At 37.3% G+C, this 23,743-nt stretch overlaps 1 protein-coding gene across 1 annotated transcript in view; it reads left to right on the forward strand.

Annotated features, from left to right (window-relative positions):
• The first annotated feature begins 872 nt into the window (after window positions 1–872).
• FAM185A (family with sequence similarity 185 member A) overlaps window positions 873–23,743 on the forward strand; it is an 88,789-nt gene continuing 65,918 nt past the window's right edge. The window contains exons 1-4 of the mRNA XM_043462973.1: window positions 873–1,539; window positions 4,797–4,906; window positions 9,492–9,584; window positions 15,023–15,161. Coding sequence (XP_043318908.1) covers window positions 1,110–1,539; window positions 4,797–4,906; window positions 9,492–9,584; window positions 15,023–15,161 — 772 coding nt within the window. The 5' untranslated portion in view covers window positions 873–1,109. The remainder of the gene's footprint in view (window positions 1,540–4,796; window positions 4,907–9,491; window positions 9,585–15,022; window positions 15,162–23,743) is intronic.

Here is a 23,743-nt window from a genome sequence, read left to right on the forward strand (position 1 = left end):
GGCTTGCGAAGAACTCTGTGACTTGGGCCCTTGAGGACTTTAGCTCAGTTCATTAGGATTTTTAGATATAAAATAAAAATAGTATAAGCTGCAACTTGACAGCCTGTGCACTGGTGTTCACATCCATTATCTCATTTGATCCCTTAAAAAAAAAAAACAAAAAAACCTTTGAGGCAAGACAAAGAAGGTATTATTGACCTAATTTTAAGAGCAAGCAGTTAAAATTCAGATACATTCAATGAACTGCCCTGAGGTCATTTAGAGTCTGAAAGGAGACAAGACGCTAATGATATTCCTATATTTGCTCTCGAAGAGGGAGTTTCCTTTGAGAACACTAATGAGTCTTTAACCTCTTGCAGAGCTATTCTCCATTCCAGGGTAACCCGCACTAATTTAATGACGTTGGAGCTAACCACTCACTGAGGGTACTCCTATTTTAAATCACGTTCTCACCTTTAAAAGCGCAGTTTCTTAGCTCTTCTCTTCGTCCTGATCCTTATTTAGGCTCCTAATTTTTCTCAGTGGATCTTCCTCTGTCTCACTCCAAAGCTCCACCCTCTTCGGAGAAGTCGCGTCCTCGGTATCCAAGGAAACCAAGCAGCCTGGCCCATCTTTTGCTTTCCTCGCTTTCCATTGGCCAGTGGATACCGGTGTAGATTTCTCCCCCCCCCGCCCCCCCGTCCTTCCAATGGCTAAAGGGCTTGAGGGAAAAGCGCAGGCCTTCCGAGTTCCGTCCAATAGCTGGCTCTAACTACCCTTAGCATCCTGCGCATTGCCTTCTGGGAAATGTAGTTTCTCAGTTTTCCAAACCCTTCAACATCGGCCACCGTTGGAACTACCTATCCCACCGGCCCTTGCGAAAGGGGCGGGAGTAGGCGAGGGGTTCTGGTCAGGATGGATACTTAGAACTTTAAAATTCCAATTTGCCGCCTAGACCCGTGTAGCTGACGTTTACATTGCTGAACGAAGTGAGCGGTCTTGCTATTGCTTCAGCAGACCCTCTTATCAAGTATCTCCCTTTTGGCTTGGTCAGCCCAGCGGCAAGCCGACGGGACGTGGGGAGACTAACCTGAGGCTGAAGTAATCTGAGGGAGAAAGAGGGGCACGCCATGTTCCCCTTCTCGGGATGGGGGCTGGGCTGCCTCCGGCTCTGTCTGCTCAGAGTGTGGGCCGGCGAGGCCACCGGGCGCTGGGCCTGTGGGACATGTCAGCCCCGGCTGTACGGCTCAGGTGGGTCCCAGCCCGAGGTCTCTAGGTCTGACCCTGCGCGCAGGACTCTGAAGGAGTGGGCGCTGCTGGTGAGCCCTTTCGGACGGCTGCGGGCGCGGCTCCCATGCCACCTGACCGTGAGGCCCCTTGACCCCCTCACCTACCCAGACGGCGACCGCGTGCTGGTCACAGTGAGCGGAGTGGAGGGCGGGGCGCGGGCCCTGGCCGGCCTGCAGGTGAACTACGACGAGGGGCAGAAGGAGGTGACCATCGTAGCTGATGCCATCGACCACCAGGCGTCCGTGGAAGTGAACGCGCCCCTGAAGTTTGGTAAGTGACTGTAAAACGGGTTTGGGTCCCGGGGCACACCCTGTGACCTTCTGAAATTAGGCCGACGTACATTTTTAATTTGTCCCTTTGGACCTGACTTTTCAACGTAATTTACTCCTGACCCCTTCAGAAGCTGTGTCTTTTTTTTCCTGTTTTACTTTGGGTTTCTGAGTAGCAGTTAGGAATTAAGTTTTCAGTTATAGCAATTTTACAAATCTAGTAGAAACATGATTTGGAATAACCTAAGCCACATAACCGGAGAAGGCAATGGCACCCCACTCCAGTACTCTTGCCTGGAAAATCCCATGGACAGAGGAGCCTGGTAGGCTGCAGTCCATGGGGGTCGCTAAGAGTCGGACACGACTGAGTGACTTCACTTTCACTTTTCACTTTCATGCATTGGAGAAGGAAATGGCAACCCACTCCAGTGTTCTTCCCTGGAGAATCCCAGGGACGGGGGAGCCTGGTGGGCTTCGGTCTATGGGATTGCACAGAGTCAGACAGGACTGAAGCGACTTAGCAGCAGCAGCAAGCCACATAACATTTTTATTGTCTTATCCTCCTTTGACACTTTGTTCCTATTTGTGTTACTGCACTTTGTCCATAACAAAGTGTTTTATTTTTCAGGGTTATAGTATTTTGGTAATCCATTCAGTGGCATGGCAGGCCGTCCACATTTCCACTTGCTCATGGCCTGGGGTCTGTTCCCCAAACAGCCTTGCCTATAGTATGTTCCATATAATCTGGACCAAGTGTTTGGTTTCTAATAGGCACCCGGCTTCTTACTGAAAACCTCAGCATTCATTTTGGCCTAAGTAAATTTTCTGTGAGTTGCAGGCTTTGAAGAAAAACACATAGTTAGATTGTCCCAGAAAGGTCAATTGATAATGGCTGCCAGATATATTTTCTAGGTGTTTTGAGTTCCATGTTATTTCTCACATGGAAGCCACAGTTTCTGTGACACTTCTCTAGGAACGTCTTCCTAGGTTCTCTGCCTTCCTAAGACTGAAGGAAGATACTATTAATGATCATAATAGCAGATAACACTTCCAAGATAATCTTTTCTAATTACAATTGCACTATATTATAGACACTGTTTTGTCACCATTTACTGTAAGAGAATTGAAATTCAACAAGTTTGATGACCCCCTAGTGGTAAAGAACCCTCATGTCAATGCAGGAGACTAGAGACTGGTTCAGTCCCCTGGGTGGGGAAGATCCCCTGAGGAGGGCATGGCAACCCACTCCAATACTCTTGCCTGGAGAATCCCATGGTCAGAGGAGCCTGATGGCCTACCATCCACAGTGTGGGAAAGAATTGGATATGATCGAAGCAACACAGCACAGCACACGTTTCATATACTGAGTATTTACTATGGGTGAACAAGTAGAGGAGATCCATGCCCGCGTGAAACTTAATTTCTAGTGGGATAGATCAAAAAATACGCCTGTTGTCTCTCAGATATAAGGTGGTGGAGCTGAGATTTGAACTGACTAAAGTCTGCTGAACAACTATGCTTTATTGCTTCTCAACTTTTTTTTTTTTAAACTAACCTAGATGAGTAAGAGACCCTGATCTCAAAATATAAAAGTCTACAGTGGGGAGGAAGATTTGCTAATGCATTAGATAGTACAAAATAAACTGAAAATTGAAATAGAGATAAACAAAATTTTATGGCAGCTCAGATAAAAATGAGCTACCCAAACCTCATTATTTGTTGATTCCTCTTTTCAGAGCCAGAATCCCATTTACAATTTTACTGTTTCCATGTGTGTATTCCACAGGCCCCTCAAATCAACATAGTTCAGTTTTCTTCATACTCAACTCGTGTTCCTCCAGTTTGTCTATAACTGTTTCAGTGAAAGAGTGAGAATAGCATTACTACCACTCAATATCTAGCCTTAACTTCTCTACCCATCTGTTGAGGGTAGAGTATATTTAGAGTCTGTTTTCTTTTCCCCATGCCTGTCTTTACTGCCTGAGATCAAGGCTTATGTTATAACACTACTTAATGGCTAAAAATTTGCCAGCTACATTTGCATCCATGTAAATATGGGGTAAAATTGTCTTTTATGTTTTTTATATTAATCCAAATCAAAATATTTCCTTTATAGAGACTACCATATACACAACTGTAGAAACTGATCTTTATTGGAATTGTAGTGTTAGGCCCCAGTAGTTTGTGTTTGGGGCAACATTACTTCACTGGTCTGGTTTAAGGGAAATCATCAATATTTGAATTAGGGATTAAGTATTGGTGTTTTAAATTTTTATACAGACACATTTAAGGTTACATATTAAGTTGAATTTAAGGTTAAAGTTGGGCTTCCCAGGTAGTGCAGTGGTAAAGAATCTGCCTGCCAGTGCAGGAGAAGTAAGAGACTTAGGTTTAATCCCTGGGTCGAGAAGATCCCCAGGAGTGGCCCACTCCAATATTCTTGTCTGGAGACTTCCAAAGACAGAGAACCTGGTGGTCTGCAGTACGTGGGGTTGCAGAGAGTCAGAGACTGCTCAGCATGTACGCATACACACAAGGTTAAACTTTCAAACTAAGCATGGCTTATTTTCTAAACTTTTTTCATGTATATTACTGTTATCCACAATTGTGAGGTTTTAATATTATTCAGTACTAAATTTTTCAGAGTGTTCTACTCTGTGTTGTTCTACTCTTTATTACTTCAGATTACCTTGTGATATAGCTGCATGATAATATGGAAGGTTAGAGGTAGGATTTGAAAACCTTAGTCATGATCATGTACACTGATACATACATTTCTTCTACAGTATGCTTTAAATTTGAGGGAGGTTTGGAAACAAATCTTTGAACTTTAAAAGAGAATAATCTAAATGACTTATCCAGTTCACCATAATGATGTTAAGTTGCTGTATTCTTACTCAAATTTGTGTGAGTGTATTTTCTCAGTGGGAAAGAGGCTTCTATGATCTTTCCCAGGTGTGCCTATAAGAATTTGGAATCTTCGACCTCCTTTGCTTACGTCCTATGTTACTTCCTTTCTTTAGATGATAGAGGCCAACAGAAATAACTGCTTTTTAAAAACTGGTAGAAAAGGGCTTTACATTTGGTCCTGCTGTGGTGGAGGTCCCTTACCTTTAGAGAGAGACTACTGACAACTATGTTCTTCCCAGAATTCTGTAACGTTATGAACATGACTGAGGAACTGAATTTCTGCAGAATACTTAAGTGCTTTGGAGCCATTAGCCATAGTAACTTGGATTTTCTTTTTTTCATTTGTAGATTTGAATATCCAGTCATCAGGGTCTGGCTGTGTAAAGGTCCAAAATATTGAGTGTGATAATTGCAAAATTGAAACTGAGCAGGGGACTAGCATCTTACAGTCTGTTAAGGTATATTTATTTTTCTAATTTTGTTTTAATATTATTTTTTAAAACACTTTAAACTGTGAACCATGGTATCTAGTGAAGGCTGTTATTCTGAACATTTACTGAAAATACTGAGTATCATTTATTTATCACTCAGAAATTCCTTGTAAAACTTTTGTTTTAAAATCAGTTTTGTTATGACACTGTAGAAGTTGTAGCAACTTTGGAGGTTTTCATCATATTACATTTAGATTTCATTTCAAAGTGTACAGCAAAACTCATAATACATTCTTAGTATTCTTAGATCTTACCAAGCTTAAGAGATTAAAGAATGATTTTCTTACATTTATTAAGGAGTAAGGAAAAGTCTTTAAGCATTATAAATATGCTTAAAATATTAAGTTAATCAAAATTATAATGTACCAGGTAGCCCATTACTTAAGGATTAAGTAGGTATTTCATTAAACAACAAAAGCTTCATTTTGTGCTGTAACACTTTTATATTTAATTTTCTTAAAATTAGATTTGTCTCAGCTCTAAATGATTTCAAATGCATATTGATAAATTTAGCTTATTCTTACTGGTACTTCTTATATTTCATATTCAAAACTCAATACTTTTGTGAACTTTGTTAGTATTGTTGAAGAGAAGTCAGTCATCTCTGCTTCATAATTGCAAAACATTTTCATTTTTAATTTCATAAACATTAGAATGATTAATTGGATGCATTAAATTTTTTTTTACATTATTTGTTTTGTTCCAACCACCTTTATTTACACACCTGCCTTTGTCATCTGTTCACATGTGATCCTTTTCAATACATTTAGTTGCACACATATCAAAAAAGATTACATACCCTTTTGGAAAAATGAGATGGTTCCAGTTCTTATTGTAAAAGATTGCACAGTGTGGTTTTCATGTTGAATGACTAGCTGGATGAGAATACCACGGTCCCTTTTTGTTCTTATAAACGTATTGTTCACTCATCAATGCTTGAATTTCAGAATACTTGTCTAGAATATTGTCCCCTGGAGACTCAGAGTCTTAGATTTTCAATTTCACAATCAAAATTAGAAGCAACTATACTGCTGTCTGTCTTTGCATTAATCTTTTGATTCATCTGAAAATTCTGAAATATCTATTTTGTCAGTTTTTCTTTTTTCTATCATTATGTGCATTACATGAAAAGTGATTTCTCAGCTTTGGCACTATTGACATTTTGGGCTGGATAAATTTTTGTTGTCAGGGGCTGACCTATGCACTGTAGGGTGTGTAGCAGTATTCCTAGCTTCTGTAAACAAAGTGCTAAGAAACAGTCCTCATTTAGGACAATGAAAAATATCTCCACACATTGTCCTCCTCTGGGGGGCAAAATCACTTTTAGTTAAGAACCACCATTCAAAACTTCCCTCCTTGCTCAGTCTGTAAAGAATCCGCCTGCAGTACAGGAGTCCTCCTGCAATGCTGGAGACCTGGGTTCGATTCTTAGGTTGGGAAGATCGCCTGGAGAAGAAAATGGCATCCCATTCCAGTATTCTTTCCTGGGAAATCCCATGGACGGAGGACCCTGGCGGGCTACAGTACATGGGGTAGCAATAGTCACACACAACTCAGCAACTAAACTACCACCACCAAACACACTATTCAAAGCAAGTTTATCATTCTTCTGTTGTCTTATTCTTTTAGACATTTTCTGTCAGAGTTAGGAATAATTGAAAAATGATATTGAAATATCTACTCGGATAATGAAGTAGCAAATGTTTTGAGACATATGAAAAATAAGATTACTAAGATCCCATAATGTATTTTAGACTTACAAAGGAGCCCAGTGGACCATTACAGTAATTTTAAGATAGAATAATGCTTATCCTATTTAAAAAATTAGTAAATCTTCTATTTACTTTTTTAGGATACCTCTTAGAAAGAATAAAAGTCATGATACATCAATCCTACAAATAGAATGTGTTAGTTGCTCAGTTGTGTCATACTCTTTGCGACCCACCAGGCTCCTCTATTCATGGAATTCTCCAGACCAGAATATGGGTTTGGTTGCCATTTCCTTCTCCAGGGGATCTTTCCCACCCAGGGATACAACCCAGGTCCCCCGCATTGCAGGCAGATTCTTTACCGACTGATCTCCAGAGAAGCCCACAAATAGAATAGTTCAAAAATACTCAAAAATTAAATTTGGGTCCACTGAATCTTAGTGATAGTTAGAAGAATTGAGTTGAGAGAATCATTCTTGAGATTTCAGAATTTAACTGACTTAAATTCACAAATGGGGATGCTTCATAAAATACCTGGTTTAAAGCTTTAAATATGGTATAATATTATTTCTAGTTAGTGATTGCCTTTAATGTAAGTTTCTATTCCACTGATTTTAAGGATTTGAGATATATTTGATCTATGTAATAAGATGTTTATAGCAATAGTAATAGCTACTGGTGGCTCAGTGGTAAAGAATCTGCCTGTTAATGCAGGAGACATGGAAGATATGGGTTCTGATCCCTGGGTCGGGAATATCCCCTGGAGGAGGAAATGGCAACCAACTCCAGTATTCTTGCCTGGGAAATCTCAAGGACAGAGGAGTCTAGTGGGCTACCGTCCATGGGGTCTCCAAAGAGTCATACACAACTTAGTGACTGAACAACAACAAACAAACAACAAAACTGTCTACTGAGTTCTTATTATATATCCAGAAACTTAGCTAAGCCTTCATTTATTCCGTGAATTGTCTCCTTTTTATCAAGGAAGAAACTGTCAGATACAGAGACTGAGGAACTCATTTAGGTTCCCATAATTAATAAATAGAGCTAAGATTTGAACTTGGGTCTTTCTGCATTCCAAGCTTATGCTATCTTCACTTTTCTTTATTGTCCAAGCAAAATGTCTAGCAGAAGTACATTTTTTCAGCATAATTAGAGAATAAATGAGTAAACTTTTCAAGCAATAGTCTCTTACCTCGTTGAATGCCACACATTTGCATTTTTTAAAATGCAGTAATAATAGTTTATATTATACTAAGTAGTTTCTGACTTATTTAAACATTTAACTATTTCATAATATTTTTGAGCTTTAGGCTTCTTTGAAAATAGGATGATTATTGGAAAAAATATACATATATATGAAATTTTGCTTACAATTTCGTAAGTTTTGCAGACTCCAGAATGTCATGTAAGTTTGGTTAAGAACTCTTCTTGTTGTTCAGTCCTGTCTGACTCTGTGACCCCATGGACTACAGCATACCAGGCCTCCCTGTCCTTCAGTTATTTTGGAGATATTCTTTTTTAAAGTTCATGAATTACTTGTCTCCTTGATAAAGACAGTATTATTAAATACAATTGGACTTCTGACTCATGTTTCTATGGGCATGAAGTAGTCTACCATGCTGTAACATAAATGAGCTTTTTAAGGGGGGTTCATTTTGCCCTTTTTACTGAATTTTTTGAATTTTATCCCTGGGCTGTTTTACCTAAAGTTTTATTGTTGTTTTTTTTTTCCTCCAAGTAAAGCAACCAGAAGGCATGTGATTGTTTTGAACTTTTCCCCCTACTTTTTTAGATACTTTTCTGTTGTTGCTGGTTGTGATATTGATGGGTTTGCTTTTGCTGTCTTTCATTCTCTGGTATTTACCTGTTCGTTTTCTCTTTATACTTGTGGTAGAACTGAAGACTTACACAGATATTAAGGTGAAGAACGGTACTCTGAAAAATAGATCAAACCATCTAATAGCTCACACACAACTATAGTTTAGTTTTCATTTGTGTCCAAGTTTATTTTTCATTTGTGTTGGTGACTCATTTCTATTCAGTTACTGTAGGTTCCTTTCATCTTCTGGCTCTGTCATCTATTAAAGCCTTATTGTAATATACACTCACCTGATGGAAGGGGCAGAACACAGAGAAGGCACATCAGTTCTAAAAGCACAAGGCTGGGTATTAAACATAGCATTTCCACTTATATTCTGTTGGCAAGAACTTAGAAGCACCTAGGTGGCGCTGGTGGTAAAGAACCTCGCCTTCCAGGGCAGGAGGTGTAAGTTTGATTCTGTTAGTTTATAATTTGCTGTTTTCCTGTATATCACCTGATAAAGTTGTCTACCTTTCTGATTGAATTTCTTTCTCTGTAAAATGGGGAAACACATAATATGCATCACTCTGAGTTGTGAGAATTAAATGTTAGTTTGTAAAGTAGCGAACACTGTTATTGATGCAAAGGGAATGCCAAGTCATAGATGTTATTGTTATTAATGATATGCATATTAATAATGATGAACAGTAACTGATTATTGTTATCATCTTCATCATTCATGTTTAGTTAGCCAGTCACAGTGATCTTTGATTCCCACCCCTTTCTTCAGTTAAGCTACTAAAACCCCTGAGTCCCTCTAGTCCAAACAGCTTTATTTAATCCCTTTAATAGCAGTTGACATTCTTTTCTCACAGATGTTATTATTCAAAGCAGTACATTTCTATTTCATTCCTAGTTCCTCTGTTACTGCTTTATTATTATTATTTAAAAAGAAATGTATAAAATGTTGAATATTTATTAGTGTAAGTCAAATTTATGCTCTCTTTTTCTATATGTTTATTTTGTATTTGTCTTTCAGAGTCAAAAATTACATGTTCAAACGACAGGAGGCAAAGTGATCTGCCTGGGAACGGTTTATGGAAATATAGATATCCATGCATCAGATAAAAGTGTAAGATTGAAATTTTCATTTTTAGTAGTTGCAGTTTTGTCTCAGCTTGGCTCACATAGAGGGTAGATTCTACAAAATTTGTGGTATAACTTCCCCTTTTTAATGCATTTTAGTTTATTAGTAAATTTAAGTTTGAAATAGAGATGATTAAATATTATACAACTTAATTTTAAATTTATATTTTAAAACTTTTGTTATTTAGCTCCTTATTTGGAATCAGTAATATCTTTAAATACTTAATATTTGTTTAAAATGTTTTAAAATTGAAGTAGAGTTCATTTACAGTATTGTGGTAATTTTTGCTATATAGCAGTGATTCAGTTATACACACATATGCATTCTTTTTTATATTCTTTTCCATTATGGTTTATCCCAGGATATTGAATATAGTTCACTGTGCTATACAGTAGGACCTTATTGTTTATCCATTCTATATGAAATAGTTTGTGTATAACCCCAAACTCCCAGTGCCTTTTTCCCAAATACTTAATATTTAATTGTGATTCTGAAGAAATTTTTTTTTTTGATCATGGGTTAAAATTATTCATTAAGTAATACTATGAAGAAGTAAAGTGAAGTGAAAGTTGCTCAGTCGTGCCCGACTCTTTGCGACCCCCATGGACTGTATAGTCCATGGAATTCTCCAGGCCAGAATACTGGAGTGGATAGCCTTTCCCCTCTCCAGGGGAGCTTCCCAACCTAGGGATCAAACCTAGGTGTCCCGCATTGCGGGTGGATTCCTTTACCAGCTGAGCCACAAGGGAAGCCCGAAGTAATACTGTACTTGGAATTAAATTTTTCTTTTTTTTTTTTTTTTGGCTATTAGCCCTTTATTGACATAATTTATAGAACACATAAAGAACTTACAACTTAGGGATTTCCTGGCAGTCTAGTGGTTTAGTTCAGTTCAGTCACTCAGTCATGTCCAACTCTTCCAACCCCATGGACTATATATAGCACGCCAGGTTTTCCTGTCCATCACCAACTACCAGAGTTTGCGCAAACTCATGTCCATCGAGTCAGTGATGCCATAAATTTTTCTTAGTGTTAGGTTTATCTGAGTATTTTTTTTTACCCAATACCTGTTCATTTTGCCTTTAGGCAATTGAAAGATGAGTTTCAAAACTCAACTTTCTTCAGTGTTTTCCACAAGATGGTGCCATTAGATAGCATTACTGTTTTCCAAACGCTTTTACTAGCCATAGGAATTTTCATTTTTATAAGACAGTTTGCATTTTTCATTCAACTTTTGTTGCTTTCTGTGATTTAACATAGTATTAAGAATAAAGGTATGATTTTGAAGTATAAATTTTCAACAATTTTTCAGCACAATCAGTAATATACTGAATCTTTTAGAAAGGTGTAAGCCACCTTTTGGGCTTCCCAAGTGACGATAGTGGGAAAGACCCCCCTTGTCAATGCAGGAAACATGAGACATGCCAGTTTCATCGCTGCGTCAGGAAGATCCCCTGGAGGAGGGCATGGCAACCCACTTCAGTATTCTTGCCAGGAGAGCCTGGTGGTCTGCAGTCAGTGGGGTTGCAGAGAGTCAGACACGACTGAAGTGACTTAGCACACAGTTACAAGCCACCTTTTGGGGCTTCCGTGGTGGCTCAGGAGTAAAGAGTCCACTTGCAATACAGGAGACGAAAGAAATGCAGGTTCAGTTCCTGGGGCAGGAAGATCCCCTGGAATAGGAACTGGCAACCCACTCCAGTATTTCACCTGGAAAATTCCATGGACAGAGGAGCCTCGCAAGTTACAGTCTATGGGGTTGCAAAGAGTCAGTCACAACTGAGCACACAAGCCATCTTTTATTTTACACTTAATTTGCATGGCTGTTTCATCATGAATTTGTTCAGTTCCATACTCAACTTTATCCTCAAATGATTGGTAGAGAGGAACTGGAATCCTATATGTAGATTATTGTTGGCATAATTAAACAAGGCAGGTTATCACACTAATTATTCTGCCTTTTTATTTTTCATCGCCTTTTCCTTAGAACCTGTGGGAGACTGTTTAAACCCAAACATTCAAATTTATCTTTTTAAAAAGTATTGAAAGACACTGCCTGGCTTTATGTGGCAGCTGTTTTGAGATGGCATTTAGCTTCACCTCTCTGATTGTGGTCTTGGAGGTACAAAAGGAAATTGGATAACTGCAGTTGTAGAATAGTACATACTGATGTTCAGATGTAACTATCAAAGATTTAAGTCATCATAATTATATTTTGGCCACTGTTTCCACTCATCATTTATCTTTTCTGTCAACTTTCATGGTTTATTGAATATTCATTTATTCTTGTGTTCTGTTTTTTTTTGTTGGTTTGTTTCCTGCCTAACTGGGTTTTGTGTTGTGCTAACAAATCTATTTTGATATTTCTTTTAGTTTATATTATGCATAGTGTTAATTTTTAAGACATATTTATAAGTTTGTGGGGCTTTATATAAAAATTGCTTATAAAATATATCAACTTTTAATATACAGCTTTCATGGAAATGTTTTAGCATAGTGAATTGGTTAAGAGCACAAAATTGAGCATCAGCGTACTTGGGTTTGAATCCTGGCACAGCCACTTACTAAACTCTTTACTTTCAGATTAGTTATTTAACCTCTATGTATTTTGGTTTTCTAGAAAATGGAATAATGGTGTTACTCAGATGGTTGTCATGAGGATTAAATGAGTTAAAACATGATATAGATAAAGTACTTAATACAGTGTCTGGCATAGCTAACTCTGTTGTAGTGTTGATGACGATGATGTTGATAGAGGTAAGTGAAACACAGGAAAGATAATTTGACAAGTCCTAAACCTCCCAGTTAACTTGACTGAGACTCTTTCATTATTCATAACATAGGGATGGTGTTTTTTTTTTTTGCTCAAGAAGATTGTGAGAATCAAGTGAGCCTGATAAATACTCAACAGTATTCTTTATGTATCATTTTATATGGAATGGCTATTTTTTAAATTGTATTGTTAATTTCTATATCCTAAGTTTGATACAGAGAAGATAGAAATCCATTTTATCTGATTGTTGAATGAATTGATGATATAGTTATCATTTGACCTTCCTTTCTTAGTGTGGACTACAAGGCTACAATTTTCCCTTAAAGCTTCATTTTAATTTGATAATGTTTATTTATAATAACTAGACTTTATGAGAAAAAGTTCTTTTTGTGTAGGAAGGCAGATTAATTTATAGCAATATCTCTCTAAGAAAGGTATTTTTGAGTCTGCTTTTTGTTCTTTCTTTAAATAGCTCCTTTTCTTAACAAGCAAGCTGTACAGTTTAAATGAGTCTATTTTTTACTCTTTGTGCTGTTACCATTAATATAAATCAGACCTTCAATATTTAAACTATGGTGCCCTAAGTTTAATCGTTCCAGTTAGTATCTGATACAATGCATTATATATGGCCCTCAGTGAATTTTCTATTTCTTTAAAGTAATTTTATTGATTGATTGGTTAAAATAGTTATATTATTGTGGTGGGGAGAGTTGTATTTTTGGTTGCTTTCATTTGCTTTGAGGATATTTTTTTAGCTTCCTACAGGGTAAAATATTTAGTGTTTAATGAACAAAGTAAATTTTTAGCTTTTTCATAAATACATAAGGAATGTCTTAAAGGCTTATTTGATTGTGGGGAGAGTCTAATCAAAAGTTCCTCCTTTGCCAGTTCAATTAAGTTTCAAATATTCTTTCAATATTTATCTTTTGGTATTCCCTAAAACAGCCTCACTGTTTATAAAAAGCTAGAGTAATCATACTTGTCTGCTTTATGGAAATACTTGGAGAATTTGAAGCTATGCATAAAGCAACTTTTCATAAAGAAATTTTGTAGAAAAAGGATAATTTTTTTAGGAATATTAAACCTTTACTGTTACACTGAAGGATACAAAGCATGTGTATCCTCACAAATCTGAATGTATGTAAAATATCTGTCCTTTGACAGATTTATCAAAACTAGATTTAAAGTAAAGCTGTGAATCCATAATTAGTGGAAAAGAAACTGTAGTAGATAAAAAGTAATTAGGTGTATTTATTTATTTATTTATTTATTTTGGGGGGTGTATTTAATATATCTAATAAAAGTCCGTTAAAAAAGAAAATTCTGTACTTCAAATCCAGATGGCAAAGTAATTCTAGTGTACTTACCATAACAACCTCTAGGTACTTTTATTTCTTTTTGTATTTTAGTATTCTTGAAACTCAATTCTTATTAGATAATATTTTGCACTCAACAATTTTTGAAGGAAATATTAAGATTGAATAATACGGATGCCAATGTGTTGAGAAACAAAGATGTTCTGTCTTTAAATACCTCAGTGTAATGCTTGAATCTGACCCTGGGCAAAACTGTGGCATGCCTTCCTGGTGATTAAGTTTTTATGTCAGCAATTTTATATTAACTATCACTTTATGCTTATAAAATATTTGCTTAAAATACTGTAAAGATAATCTGGAGTTCTTAATTAGATATCTTCATTTTACATTGTGCTTAGCATTTGAGACATAAATGCATACTAAATTTTGTTAGGGAAGCTTAGACATAAATATAAAAGTATTTCCATTTTGCTCGATGTAAAACTACTGACATTCGATGTAAGGGGAAAACATTCTAGAAATAATAGTTTATTTACTACATTAACAGATGAGAGGAGAAAAATCATATGATAGTCCAATAAAATCAGATAAAGTATATGCTAAAATTTAAAACCCATTCATCATTTAAACAGCAACAACAACAAAACAGATATGAAATAAAAGGGAGCTTCCTTAGTCTAACAAAAAGGGATCTAGACGATCTCTGTAGCAAACATCATACTTAATGATGCAGTGTTGTAAGCTTTCCCTCTGAGAACAGGAATTAGATAAGGATGCTTGCTTATAACTTCATCACTTCTATTCGCTGTTGAATTGGAGGCCTGAGCTGGATAAGCCAAGAAAGAGCAGGAAAAATAATATGAGAATTGGAAAGGAAGAAATGAAACTATCACTTGTAAACAATATAATTATGCACATAGAAAAATTATTTTAATCCAGGTAAATTATTAGAATTAAGTGAGTTTAGTGAGGCTTCGAATTTAAGGTCAAATAAAAAACCAATTAAGATGAAATGATGTTTAAAAAATACCTTTTATAATGATATTTAGAAAACATAAAATATGAATAAATTTAACAAAGCATGAAGAACTCTACATAGAAAATATAAAGCATTATTGGGAGAAAGTAAAGAAGATCTAAATAAATGAAGGAATATAATGGATCTGTTCCACAGAGAATACACTGTTGCTCATAATCATGTAATTAGAGCTGGGGAGTTGAAGTCAGTAAGTTGACTGCATGCTATACATATTAGTTGCTCACTAATTCTGTTGGCATAGCTTTCACTTTTTATTAGCCTTCATTTTATACTGATTGAATCTTTCTCTTACTAGACTGTGACTGTAGATAAACTACAGGGAAGTTCTGTTAATATATCTACTGAAGATGGTTTGCTGAAAGTCAAGTATCTTTATACAGAATCATCATTTCTGTCTTCTGCTGCTGGGGATATTACATTAGGAAGTATTCATGGTAAGATGACAAAGGCCTAATACATCTTAGATATGCCATGTAACAAATTTTAAGAGATGACTATTTCTTTGTCGTTGAAGGAGGATCTGCAAATTAAGAAGGTGTCCCTCTAAATAATTAGTTACAAACTAATCATCTTTAAAAACCCACAAAATAAAGTGACTCATAATGTACTGAATTTTATTTTGTCAAGAAATTGAATATCATGTTGTTATACATGAAGCTAAAAATAATTCTGATTTTTAATGCATTTCCTTGTAGAATGGAACAAACAAAGAAATGTGTGCAGGAATATTCAGAGGAAAGCATGATGAAGTGAAAGCAGTGTTAAAAAATAAAGATGGGTTCTGAGTGTTTTAGGTTATGATAGGAAAGCTAAGGATGAACTACATTAATGAAGCATTTGTGTGAGAGAGTATAGTGATTCAGTGATACTAATTTTGGCTAAAATACTTAAGTGTGTTAGTTCTAGCACCAGGTCCTCTCAGTGCCCTGCCATTTTCAGTGTTCTTTAATTAAATACAATCTTACAACTTTCAGAACACTTCTGTGCAGTTAAATAATGTTACTTAGTTAACTTTTGTGTTACTGAAAGAAAAGAAGAGAACATAATGGTAAAGTAATATGGCAGAGGGCATGCTGGTATTTAGTGTCACTCAGCATGCTTCTTAATTTCCACATAGCGGATGATTTAAGTCCAGACATGTTTTCTGAAATATATATAGATATTAATAGAATTAAGAATCTCTTTTCCTGGCAGGTAGTGTATACACATCTGCTAAATGCCTTTTGGACCATTTTCCAGGAGTTACAAACAAACATTTGCTGTACATAGTTGACACTCACTTAACTTCTATAGGAAAGCTGAATATTGTTATCTATATACTTTGGTGAAACTTCCAGATTTTCATAATCAACATGAATTATTAAGTAGTGTTAGAAAACCTGACTAGTGCTAACCATGCTGTATAGCAAACTGGCAAGTAGTCTTAGAGTTAAAAAGAAAACTCAAAAAATGAGTACTTAAATGCTTGAAATAATTCTTGAACCTCAATTTCATAGTTAAACCTTGTCAATCATTCTTGTAGGCTTAAAGTATTATTTGAGACCAGAATAGCTTGTGTCCAGTAGAGCTGCACCTGAATAAAACAAATAGTTTTCTTACTTATTCATCAGGGTTTTTTTTTGTTTTGTTTTGTTTTTTTGACTCAGTTGTGCCTTGACTAGTTCTGGTACTTTGTAACTCCATATTGGAACAATGACTTATATGTAAGCATTGCATTTCTAACTGTCAATTGTAACTGAAAGTGCTGTACTTAATATATTAAGTAACTTTTAGTGGAAAAGCAGTTCCTTACCATATTACATGTTGATTAACACTCAGGATAAGAACAGATCTCTTCTCTGCAGTACTTTATATCATGTTTATTCTAAATTCATTAATTTTTTTTATTTATTTTTTTGGTTTAAGTTAGTCAAGAATTGAACTTGGTACAATTTAACATCAGTAGTTTGCATGATAGTAAAACAAATGTACTTTTTTTAAGCAGTCCTCAAAATACTTTAGGTCTCTTGATTAGTTACAGTGGCTGAAACGGAAACAGATGGCTAGGAATAAAAGAGTTCATTTCTTGAGCTTTTGTAAAATGTTTTTTATTTACTGACCTCTACTTTGAAGTCAAATACCTTTTCTTGGGTTATTTAAGTCTAATCAGACCTGCATCCTCTTTCAGACTTTGTCTCTGGTTGGATTTTTGAAAGGAGACTGTAAGATGGAAATTAAGAGTGCAGCAGATTTACCAGGGAGGCCTCTGGGGCCCAATGCCATACAAAGGAAGAAAGCCTAGTTTCCACAGGAGAGATTAAACTTGATGAGTCTCAGCAACCCCAAAGGATGCTGTGAAGCTGAGATGGTCCTCAGAATTGTTTCAGGTTGGGATGAGGGGAGGTAGACCTTTATGTCCCCAGTCCTAAAATGCAGGCTGCCCCAGCAGCAGTATGATCCTGGATCAAAATGGCTCTCTTCAGCTAAACCAGTTCCCTCAGGGGGCAGACAGTGAGGACTGTCTGCCAGCAGTATTCCCAGCTGATCAGAAAATAAGCCCTTCAGTTACAGAGGGGATTCTAGATGACAGCGTACAGCATCCTCTACCTTTATATTTATTGATTCACGCAGTACCTTTATTGACCACCTACTGTGTGCCAGCTTTTCAGGCCCCAGGGGTATGAAGTTGGGCAGGAGATGATCTCTATCTTTAAAGAGCTCATAGTCTAGTGGGAGGATTGGGTGTCATCTTTCTTGTTTGTAATACTGGTAGAGCAGAAAGAAGTAGAAAGGAAAATTGATCCAGTTGCCATGGTACAAAAGGTTCCGTTTGCACAAAGGTTGTACAAATACAAAAGGTTGTTCAGCCCTGCTTTCTCTATCTGATCCTTGGCTCTCACTCTACTTGGTTTTCCAGTGGTAGTCAGTATAAGAAAGAGAGAGATTTGAAAGAAACCATTTTTGTTTTTTAGTCACACCCAGTGCCTGCCTACTTTTTAAATCACGCTTCAGAGAGGCCCAAGTTTCTTGCCTTTCCCTTCTATGCCATACCTAGTTCCATCCTTGTCCCAAGGGATTATATGCACATGTTCCTTGAGTCTGGAGTGTGAAGATGGGATGGGTACAGAAGAGTAGCCAGTGTTCCAGCCGTACTTCCTAATAAGTTTAAAGATAGAGTCATGACTGGGGGGTGGAAGTCCCTATGTTCTAGCTACTGGAGTTTAGTAGAGAGAGATACCTCCCAAGAATCATCCTAAGCTGGAATGCTAAATATATATTCCAGTGAATTCTTTGTTATAAGTGGTGATGGTCATATAATGCAAATTAGATACATATTTTGGTTGTATTTAAATAAACTAGCTTGGGAATCTTTTATGGGAAAATAGATTGCTACTTCTAAACATCTTACAGAAAACAAACTCATAAAAATGTATATATTCTAAGACCTGCCTGTTGAGGATTTGTTTAGTTTGGCTTCTTTTTCATAAGGTAGATTTTTGTTTTTTAACTCCAACATACAGATGTTGTAAAAGCCTTTTATACCACAAACATCATAACAATAACTGTCTTCAGATATATGAATTTGGAGCCCTTGTGTCAGTAGGGGTGTGTGTGTGCACTAAATTGCTTCAGTTGTGTCTGAATCTTTGTGACCCTAGGGACCATAGCCTGCCAGACTCCTCTGTCCATGGAATTCTCCAGGCAAGAATACTAGAGTGGATTTCCTTGCCCTCCTCCAGGGGATCTTCCCGACCCAGGCATCGAACCCATTTCTCTTCTGTCTCCTGCATTGGCAGGCAGGTTCTTTACCACTACCACTGCCTGGGAAGCTCATCAGTAGGTGGGTGGGCGTTTGTGTGCAAACATTCATTGTGTGCTTCATGAAGTGAGTCTGCTTCTTTTACTTACTGGGTAATTGGCTGTTTATAAATGAAGACTATAAAACTTAGAAATGTCTAATTGTTTGCTCTCAGTTATAAGTTATTAGTGGAAGAGCAAGTATTCAATCCAGATTTCTTGACTTTTAGGGAGATGTTTTAAAACAGTGTTTGTACATAGCCATGGTGAATTTCTTGATTGCAACCCAAATTCTATCATTGCTTTGAGGGCTTCCTGGGTTGCTCTACAGATGCTTCCTCTAGGCAAACAACACTATAACACAGATGCACTGCTTCAGCTGGGTTCTAAATTGTAAACTCTAGTTTCAGGGTCATTTATTATGCCTTAAATGAGTTTTTGGTATTCCATAGAGTGTTTGGGTTCAGCTTAGCTCCGTGGAGCCAATCAGGTACTCAGTTCATTCTATAAAAGTGTTGCTGCTATCTTCAGTGTGTGGCTTCAAAGGGTTCCTTCCATAAAGGAAGAGGGAGCTTGAAATTTATTTTTGTCTATGTATTCTTTTTGTTCATATATTCTGATGCAAACCAGTACTGCTGAAAAAAGAGGATGCTCAGTAATGAAGAAAGGGAAAATGAAAGGAGTAATAAGTCTTTCCTGGCCTTGCAAATTGACTCCTATATGTAGAGAAAAGAAAAAAAATCTAAAATGTTTTTTGAAATGAAAATTTTAAGTACAGCTAGCTATATTTTCTCGATAAGAAAATAAGTAATCTAACTAACTAGTAATATTTACTATTTGTAATGTTGCTGCTGCTGCTAAGTTGCTTCAGTCGTGTCCGACTCTGTGCAACCCCATGGATGGCAGCCCACCAGGCTCCCCCGTCCCTGGGACTATCCAGGCAAGACCACTGGAGTGGATTGCCAGTTCCTTCTCCAATGCATGAAAGTGAAAAGTGAAAGTGAAGTCGCTCAGTCATGTCCGACTCTTAGCCACCCCGTGGACTGCAGCCTACCAGGCTCCTCCATCCATGGGATTTTCCAGGCAAGAGTACTGATGTGGGTTGCCATTGCCTTCTCCATTTGTAATGTTGAGTACCACACAATTGCACTCATCTCACATGGTAGCAAAGTAATGCTCAAAATTCTCCAAGCCAGGCTTCAGCAATACGTGAACTGTGAACTTCCAGAGTTCAGGCTGGATTTAGAAAAGGCAGAGGAACCAGAGATCAAATTGCCAACATCCATTAGATCATCGAAAAAGCAGGAGAGTTCCAGAAAAAATTCTACTTCTGCTTTATCCACTACGCCAAGCCTTTGACTGTGTGGATCACAACAAACTGTGGAAAATTCTTGAAGAGATGGGAATACCAGACCACCTGACCTGCCGCCTGAAAAATCTGTATGCAGGTCAAGAAGCACCAGTTAGAACTAGGCATGGAACAACAGACTGGTTCCAAATCGGGAAAGGAGTACGTCAAGGCTGTATATTCTCACCCTGCCTATTTAAGTTATATGCAGAGTACATCATGAGAAATGCCAGGCTGGATGAAGCACAAGCTGAAATCAAGATTGCCAGGAGAAATATCAATAACCTCAGATATGCAAGTGATATCACCTTTATGGCAGAAAACGCAGAAGAACTAAAGAGCCTCTAATGAAAGTGAAAGAGGAGAGTGAAAAAGTTGGCTTAAAAGTCAACATTCAGAAAACTTAAGATCATGGCATCTGGTCCCATCACTTCATGGCAAATATATGGGGAAACAATGGAAACAGTGACAGACTTTATTTTTGGGGACTCCAAAATCACTGCAGATGGTGACTGCAGCCATGAAATTAAAAGATGCCTGCTCCTTAGAAGAAAAGTTATGACCAACCTAGACAGCATATTAAAAAGCAGAGATATGCTTTGCCAACAAAAGTCCATCTAGTCAAAGCTATAGTTTTTCCAGTAGTCATGTATGGATGTGAGAGTTAGGCTGTAAAAAAAGCTGAGTGCCAAAGAATTGATGCTTTTGAACTGTGGTGTTGAAGAAGACTCTTCAGAGTCCCTTGGACTGCAAGGAGATCCAACCAGTCCATCCTAAAGGAGATCAGTCCTGAATATTCATTGCAAGGACTGATGTTGAAGCTGAAACTCCAATACTTTGGCTACCTGATGCGTAGAACTGACTCAGTGGAAAAGACCCTGATGCTGGGAAAGATTGAAGGCAGGAGGAGAAGGAGATGACAGGGGATGAGATGGTTGGATGGCATCACTGACTCAATGGACACGAGTTTGAGTAAACTCTGGGAGTTGGTGATGGACAGGGAGGCCTGGTATGCAGCCGTCCATGGGGTCGTAGAGTCAGACACGATTGAGCGACTGAACTGAACTGAATGTTGAATCACATATTAAGTATGTATGCCTTCTAATACAGAAGAAACTAGTGTATTCTTTGATTCAACAAAAATTCCCTAAGGTTCTGGCACTGAGAATCTAGTGGGAGAATAAGTACTTGAATAGTTTGTGTTCAGATGTAAAATTTTATTACAGTTTACTATCTTTTGATTTTCTTCTAAGTTGTCAAAAATTAGATTCTTTGTAAAGTGTAGTTTGTTGTATTCTGCTATTTGAATATTTGTGATTTTTAAAGAATTCTGTATTTATATGTATTCTAGTAAATATATTTTTAGAACATTTATAAATATATAGTATCCTGACTCAGAAAGAAAAGCTTCCTTGAAATGGTTTGCTGGGATTGATTTTACTTACAATTTAAATAAATTAATTGGGTTTAATATATAGGAGGACTCATGACAGTCATTTTAGTGTTTTATATTTAACATGTTATTTTTTGGAATAAATGATTAATGAATAAAACTATTTAAAATATTTAGATTCTCTGTATAACTTAGGATCTTATTTTAGGCTCTTTGGGAACATACATTAATAAATTGATGACTGTTAGTTCTCATCTTTCTGTACTTCAGAAGTCCTTTGTTGCCAAAAGATTTAGCAATATATACATGCTAAATGCTTTCTTAAATAACTTTGGATTTTAGAAACTTTCACAAAAGTAAAAGTTACATAAACTATGCAAATACAATTAATAATTTTGATAGCACTCAAAACTTCATAAAGATATGTTTCAGTTTTCTCTAAGAAGAACATATAAGTTCTGGTAAATTTATAAATCTGACTTATGAATTTAGAAACTCAGAAATACAAAATTCTAAAGGAAGAAAACTTTTATTGGATTAAATGGGATTCTTCATAAGCTCATGAAAATGCTTTGCTCTAATTTTAGCGTTTATTCTTAAGTTCATTAAGTTTGATTGTCATTTGACACGTAATTTATGTTAATGTTGAATCTGGACACTTAAACTTTTTTATGTGAAATTATAGCTTCCTTTGTGGTACAGATAGCGTAGATTTTTTTTTTCTTTCATGATTTAGACATGTGATAAATATGCTGCTATTCCATGCAGTGTTTGGACTCCGCTCATTTCCTTGGAGGGACTGGACTCCTTCCTTAAAGGTGATAATGCCATTTTCATTGTATGGCCTCCAAGCTTCCACTAAAGGAAGAGAGATCATAGAGGATCATGTGAGAAATTTGTTAGCCAGAATGTCTTAAAATGACTTTAATTATAGAAGTCTGAGATAAAGAGCTTAGTGTGTTTTAAGGAAGGAGAGAGGCACACAAATATTAGTGGGTGCTGGCGTCTGTGTCACAGCTTATATTTATAATTTTTGTTCAGTCGCTAAGTCATGTCTGACTCTTTGTGAACTGCAACATGCAAGGCTCCCCTGTCCTTCACTATCAACCAGAGTTTGCTCAGGTTCATATCCATTGAGTCGTTGATGCTGTCTAACCAGCTCGTCCTCTGTTGTCCTCTTCTGTTGCCTTCAGTCTTTACTAGCATCAGGGGCTTTTCTAGTGAATCGTCTCTCTATGTTAGATGGCCAGAGCATTGGAGCTTCAGCTTCAGCATGTGTCCCTCCAGTGAATATTCAGGGTTGATCTCCTTAAGGATTGACTGGCTTGATCTCCTTGCAGTCCAAGGGACTCTCAAGAGTCTTCTCCAGCACCAAATTTGAAAGCATCAGTATTTAAAATTGCTTTTTCTCAAATGTCTGTGAATTCCTCCTCTTTACACACCCCCTTGGTATTCAGCATTTCATCCTGTTTCATTGTTCTTTTAGTTCTTTCTTTTCCTTGGACATCTTAGACACTTTTGACTCAACTACCATTGTATTCCAATAATTCAAATTTGTATCTCTAGCCCTGACTTCCAACTTATACATCCATCTGCTTAGTAGACATAGCCATTTGGATCCTTAGAGTCTTCTCTGATGACTTCATGTTTCTAACTTCTTTTCTCCTATTTTCCTAGCCCCCACCCCCAACCTCATCCATAATGTATTCCTCCTCTTTTATTTCCATTTGCAGATTCTAAAACTACCGTGTACGTTATTTCCCAAACTAGAAATCCAGAAGTAATCCTGAACTTCTGTCACCTTCCACATCTAGTCAACACCAAGTTTAGATAGGTTTTAGGTGGCTCAGTGGTAAAGAATCCGCCTACCATTGCAGGAGATGCAGGAGACACAGGTTTGATTCCTGGGTTGGGAAATTCTTTTAGAGGAGGAAATGGCAGCCCACTCAGTGTTCTTGCCTGGAGAATCCCATGGAAAGAGGAGCCTAGCAGGTACAGTCCGTGGGTTTGCAAAGAGTCAGACATGACTGAGCTGCACGAGCACACTCACCTAAATACTTCTTTCGATCTATCCCATCTTTTTCTTCCAAATTTCTACTCTTCTAATTAAGATTCTTGTCAGCTCTTGCCTCACCTCTAGCAATAAATTTGCTTCCAGTCTTGCCTTCTTCAAATTCATTGTCCTAACTATTGTGTGAAAGTGCAAGTGCTAGTCTCGCAGTCGTGTCTGACTCTTTGCCACCCCATGAACTTTACAGTCCATGGAATTCTCCAGGCCAGAATACTGGAGTGGGTAGCCTTTCCCGTCTGCAGGGGATTTTCCCAACTCAGGGATAGAACCCAGGTCTCCCACATTGCAGGCAGATTCTTTACCAGCTGAGCCACCAGGGAAGCCCAAGAATACTGGAGTGGGTAGCCTATCCCTCCTCCAGCAGATCTTCCCGACCCAGGAATCAAACCATGGACTCCTGCATTGCAGGTGGATTCTTTACCAACTG

This window comes from Cervus canadensis, chromosome 3 (genome assembly GCF_019320065.1).
Source record: "Cervus canadensis isolate Bull #8, Minnesota chromosome 3, ASM1932006v1, whole genome shotgun sequence".
Classification (NCBI taxonomy): Eukaryota; Metazoa; Chordata; class Mammalia; order Artiodactyla; family Cervidae; genus Cervus; species Cervus canadensis.